This window comes from Acanthisitta chloris, unplaced genomic scaffold (genome assembly GCF_000695815.1).
Source record: "Acanthisitta chloris isolate BGI_N310 unplaced genomic scaffold, ASM69581v1 scaffold10515, whole genome shotgun sequence".
Taxonomy (NCBI): domain Eukaryota; kingdom Metazoa; phylum Chordata; class Aves; order Passeriformes; family Acanthisittidae; genus Acanthisitta; species Acanthisitta chloris.
This window is the reverse complement of record NW_008674297.1, coordinates 1-5,929: the sequence shown is the minus strand read 5'-3', so window position 1 is coordinate 5,929 and position 5,929 is coordinate 1. Positions and strand designations below refer to the sequence as shown.

Here is a 5,929-nt window from a genome sequence, read left to right as displayed (position 1 = left end):
ATGGGGCAGCCACAGCTTCTCTGGACAACCTGTGCCAGTGCCTCAGCACCCCCACAGGGAAGAATTTCTTCCTAATACCCCACCTACCCCTGCCCTCTGACAGTAGGAAGCCATTCCCAGAATATCACCCACAGTACTGGGAATCTGATTTTTTTCTCCAAAATACTGCTCCTTCTTCAAATAAAGTCTTGCCCCAAACCCTGTCCCTCCATGGACGTCACCCCAAGGCTGAGCATTTGCTCCGGAGCCCATCCAAAAGCCACCCCTCTGTCCCCAGCCAGCAGCATCCATGCAAAGTGCTCCTGCAGGTCTGGTGCCTCCAGCTAAAAAGTTTATGCTCCACCAGGGGAGCATCTCCACAACCCAGCAAATGCCATGACAAGGGTAATTAAACACTAATCAATGCTACTGGGGAGGGCACGAGGCTATAAAGAGCTTCAGGAGGGCAGTGGGAGGAGCTCGGAGCAAAGCAGCAAGGCTGAACATGCTTGATGGATTCCTCAGCTTGTATTCCTGCAGGAGGCTTGGTGCAGCTGGGATGGAGATCCCCAAATTGAGAGCATCCTATAACCACAGGCTAAGGAGAAGACACCTGCCATGCCCTGTGCTGGTGGTTTGGACTGGGATAGGGCAAGGAGCAAAGCTGGAAACAAAGAAATAAGGACACTGGTTCTAACTGGGATGCTGGTGTGGGGTGACAGGAGGATAGCACAGCCCCAAGTCACCCTCGTAGGTCCATGGGGCGAGAGAGGCAGAGCAGAGATATGGGGTACAAACTGCTAGGGTGGCTTTGGGTCACAGTAGGGATCCCAGTGCCACCAATGTCATCTTCAGCCAGAGCCCACCCCTCCCTCCCCCCGGTTTGGCCCTCTCTGGCTCACCCGTGATGGTGACAGACGCATGGGCATGCTGCTGCAGCACCAAGTTTTGCACCAGGCAGGAGTAGGTGATGCTGGGCTCCACCAGCACCTGAAGGACACTGTGCACATCAAAGAGACCTTCCTCGTTGGCCACCTGGGACGTGGTGATGTTCTCTGTGATGTTGTTGCCCTGGCTGTCCTGCCAGAGGACGTTGGCCTCGGGGTAGCCGCGGGAAGCGTGGCAAGTCACGACTGCCAGGTCTCCTGGCTTCAAGTCCTTGCTGGGTTCCAGGTTCACACTGGGCTTGGAGTAGGGTGCTGCAAGAGAAAGAACAGTTGGCATAATGCAATGGAGACAACCAAAGGATCAGGACCTGAAGCAACCCAGTGAGGTTGGCAACGCCCCAGAACAGACTCTTCCAGGTGACAAGACCAACCAGCTGAAGCCTCCCCAGCTTTGGTTCATTTATGGTTATGCTTCCAGGTGGCCTCTCAACTGGGAGCCTCTCCATCACCACAGGGAAGGGACTGCACTCCTCAGCAAAGTTTCGGGGAGATGCAGCTGGTTGGTCTCTAACAGAGACCTGAATTCAAGGGTGGAGAAAGAGGCTCCACAAAGCATGATGGAGAACCCTTCTCATTAAGGAGACACATAGGGACACCCCAACTCTTCCTCCCTCACCTGCCACCTGCAATGTCACAGCTGCGCTGTTGTAGTCCCGGACCCGGACGAAGCAGGTGAAGCTGCCCTCGTCCGAGATCAACACGCGTCGCAGGAGCAGTGAGACATTGCCCCGGGGCAGCTGGTCATAGAAGAGGGATGTACGGTTGGTGTAGACCCCACCCTGGTCTTCCAGCTGGTCCCGGCCACCGGAGAATCTGTGGACTAAGCGCTTGGTGTCTGTCAGCTGCCAGATGAGGCTCAGGTCTTCAAGGCTGAAGTTGGCCTCAGGGGAGAAAGAGCAATGCAGGGTGGCATCTTGGCCAAAAAGGGCCACCACAGGCTCATCCGGGACCTGGATCTCCATGGCACCTGTGGGAGGAAGGCAAGGGCAAAAGCATGTGGTGGTGAGACCTGCCAAAGCACCTCCTTAATTTTCCATCTGGATAACATTTAAGCAAGTGGAGGGATGCTTATGGGAGGAACCTGTGAGCAGGTGGCATCTCAAGACCATCCCCAGCCAAGCCTACCCTGCCAGAAAGGAGGCAGTTCCACATCCAGCACCAAACCAGGGGCACCACTGCCTTCAGCTGCCACCACAGCCATGGGCAGCCAAACCTGCACGCCTCTGGGACACACAGCCAGGTTCATCCCCATGGGAAGAGGAGGTCAGTCCGTGACAGTGAGGGGACACAGTCCCCTGTCCCCAGGGTGAGCCAGCTCTGGCCAGGCTGGCAAGCGCTAGATGGCACCAGTGCTCCAGCATGATGCCAACCAGTGTGCCATGGCATGATGCCAACCTCATCCCAGTGCCACGGCATGATGCCAACCATGTCCTAGTGCCATGGCAAAATGCCAGCCCTGCCGTTGCATCAGGGAGCAATGCCAACCATGCTAGGGCTGTCAGACCCTCCATGCTCAGAGCTGGTCCACTGGCACCAACATCCCCCAAAGCAGACCAAGGGCACAAATGCCCCCCAGCCCCAAAACAGGGAGGAAAAGGGGAAAAATCTCACCTCAGACCAAGGATTGGCTTTATAATCCAACCACAGTACTGCTGCAGGGCACAGCAAAGCCCTTACCCACAGCAAATACCTCCTGGCGGACAAGGGCAGCAACAAGACATTACACTGTAAGCAAGAGTTTGAGGAGGGAGGATGAGGAGCTGCAGGGAGGAGCGGGAAGGATGAGGAGCTGCAGGGAGGATGAGGAGCAGAGCTGCAGGGAAGATGAGTAGCTGTGGGGAGGATGAGGAGTGTGGAGAGGTGAGTAGCTGTGGGAAGCAGCCAGGCCGGAGGAGCCCTGCCAGGGGCTGCAGACGGGCAGACAGGCGGGAGAGGAGTGTGCAGGCAGCCTGCCTGGCTCAAGGCAGACTCAAGAGTGTCACATCTCCCTCTGGCTAATAATAAATGCCAGCAGGTTTTAGAAACACTACCCAGCCTGGCTGGGACTGCTGCTGCCTGCAGAATCCAAAAGGATCCAGTCCTGATGCCTCTTCGAGTTAAGCCAAAACCTTCAGGATTTAGTCCTCCCTTGGCTTTGCCATTCAGCTGTAGCACGTGGGAGCTGGTGCTCCCTGATACGAGCTGCACCCACAGGGCGATGCACTGGGCAGCCAGAGGACCATGAAACGAGGAGAAACACCTTGTGGGCACTGTCACCAGGAACCACAGGTCTAAGGCAGATTTATTGGGATGAACGTGGCACTGAGGACATCTCCTTTGGGGTAGTGAAACACAGACCCCCCCAACCCTACTCACCTGCCAGGCTGAGCGCCAGCGCTCCCAGGACAAGCAGTGGGCAGGGCATCCTTGGCATGAGCAAAGTCTGGATAAGAAAGCAGAAGCAAACACAGCCGTGGGTGTCCTCACAGGGAGTCTTCTCCTTCGGAACAAGTGCCCTGAGCTGAGGAAAAACAGAAGGAAACACTGAGGTAGTGCTGGGAAGCAGGGGCAAAAAGCAAGAGAGGGGAGGAGATCAGGCAGGGGATGCCATGCCAGCCATCCCCATGGAGCACCCACCCTGTCATAAAACATGGGAGGGGGTTCACCTCTAGTTTGGCACCAGCCAAGGGACTGCTGAATCCCCTGCACGGGGGAGCTGATGGAGCCAGAGGCAGCTCCAGTGCTGAAGGCGTTGGCCAGTGCCCTGGGGAAGCCACGTGAGCCTCTTCCCTTCCTCACTGCTTCTCCTCCCCTTTTGTTTCTCTCCTTCCCAGCTCTTCCCTGCAGCGTTGGACTGTTACATCCCTATCCTCCAAAAGGAAGCAACTCACTCCCAGTGTCCAAAATTGCTAAAAACTAAACGGAAGAGGTTTGCAGATTCCTGGCTCTGCCAGAAGCTCGAGGGCTGCAAGGTTCATCCATTCGTGACAGGAGAGTCTCTAGCATGATGTTGTCTCGAAAAATTTGGAATTAAACCACAGAGCCTCAGAGCTGGATGTGGGGAGAGGTGAGGGCAAGCTGCCCGGCACCACTGTCTACCCTGGCCGGATTCCCGAGCATCCCTCCCCAGCCCTGCCAGGAGCTCGTGACCCACGTTCCTCCCTCGCAGCAGACACGAGCCCCAGACAGCGCAGCCAGCAGCACCACTGCCGTGTCCCATCCCTGTCCCAGCACATCCCAGAGCCCTCCTGCTCTGCCCGGAGCTGTTAGCATCGACACAGCCAAATTTGTAATCAATCAGTGTCCTGGCACGCGTTTCCTGGGCTGCAGCAGGAACAGCTTCAGCCATCAGTGCCTTATTCCTTAAAACCCCTTTAATCAAGCCCTGAAGCTCTGCTCAGCTCAGCTCCCACAGGGGGAAACTGAGGCACAGGAGGAAAGAGGCACTAAGAATAGGGGGAAACTGAGGCACAGGGGGAAACTGAGGCACAGGAGGCATAGTTTTACCCAAGAGCTCTTGAGAGAGCATCCCTACTCCTTCCCTTCCCAAGCACAAGGCTCCTTTGGCCAAAACAAAACTATCCAGCTTTTTTCTTAAACCATATCTCTGACTCATGCCTTTTCCCAAGTGGACAAGTCTGGAGCCAACCTCGTGCCAAATCCCAGGCAGCAGGGAAGGGAGGGAGCCACGGTGGGAGAGGGTGATGGGGCACCACTCAGCTGCCCAGGCGAGGGAAACCGTGACTCATCTCCCTTGGAGTTCTTTCCTTTTCCTGGTGATCCTAAATTGTATTTCACATGTTTTGTGACCTACAAGTCCTGCCAGACCATGTCAGCAGTGTCATGGGAAGAGGACACCCATGTTCCCAGTCCTCCCTCTCTGCAGCAGGGAGCCTCACCTTTCTGTCATTCAGTTTCCCCATCCCTGTGGTGTGACCTGAGGGCTCTGCCCCAGGTCTGCAGCAGGGAGCCTCACCTTTCTGTGACTCAGTTTCCCCATCCCTGTGGTATGACCTGAGGGCTCTGCCCCAGACCTGAGCTTCTGTAGCAAGTCAGGATATAAGGAACCCCACAAACACACCCCTTGGAAGAGGGATGCCCTCGTGCATGGCAAGCCAGGATGGCTGAACCCTCCAGAAACCCAAGGAATAATTAAAGCCTGCCAGCAATCATACCAGCCCATTCCTCATTTACTCTTTACTATCATGCAGCTTTTTTATAACGCCCAGGTCATCCCCCAGCCAAATTATTTCCCTGAGCTGCAAAGCAAACATCTAAGGATCCAGGGAGAAGTCGTCATCCCCCCAGTCTGGCTCAATCCCAAATTTTGGGGGTGCCTGGGCTGAGCCCCCACTTTGCTCCTGCCCAGGGTTTGTGCCAGCCACAAACCTGGCTCTGTTCTGGACTTCTTTTAGTCCTTGACTAACTTCTGGGTGTGCAGCAGCAGCTCCTCAGTTGGGATCCTGTGGGGATGAGGGGCTCAGCAAAGGGGGGTGTGGAAAAATAGGGTGCCACCCCCAAATTCCAGGTGGGGATTCAGAGCATGATGTTTGGGGTTACAAAGGGACAAGGATTCCAGGTACAATACTTGGTGGGAGGGATGAGGATTTGGGGGTGATACTTGGCAGAAAAATGGGACAAGGATTTGGGGTGATACCTGGCGGGAGGATGGGATAAGGATTTGGGGTGATATTTGGCATCTGGAAGGGGAGGGGACTGGGGTTGGTACCTGGTGGGAGCATGGGACAAGGATTTGGGGTGATACTTGGCAGGAGGAAGGGATGAGGATTCGGGGTGATACTTGGTGATAAAAAGGGACACAGATTCGGAGCGATACCTAGCATGAGGAAGGGATGAGGATTCGGGGTGCTACTTGCCGGTAGGAAGGAGGGGGTGGGTTATCCCTTGGCTCAGCCTGGGGAGAAGAGGAACAACCCCTTCCTCTCGGGATTTTGTCCCACGTGTGGGATGAGCTCAGCTCTATCTATTAAACAGGGCCTTTAAAATCGGGCGGATTTCTAAGC

The 5,929-nt window shown here is 55.5% G+C and overlaps 1 protein-coding gene across 1 annotated transcript in view; it reads right to left on the bottom strand.

Annotated features, from left to right (window-relative positions):
• Window positions 1–3,330, bottom strand: part of CD276 (CD276 molecule) — a 7,168-nt gene extending 3,838 nt beyond the window's left edge. The window contains exons 1-3 of the mRNA XM_009075284.1: window positions 3,282–3,330; window positions 1,543–1,893; window positions 882–1,178 (exon numbers count right to left, since the gene is read on the bottom strand). Coding sequence (XP_009073532.1) covers window positions 882–1,178; window positions 1,543–1,893; window positions 3,282–3,330 — 697 coding nt within the window. The remainder of the gene's footprint in view (window positions 1–881; window positions 1,179–1,542; window positions 1,894–3,281) is intronic.
• Between the last annotated feature and the right edge of the window lie 2,599 nt (window positions 3,331–5,929).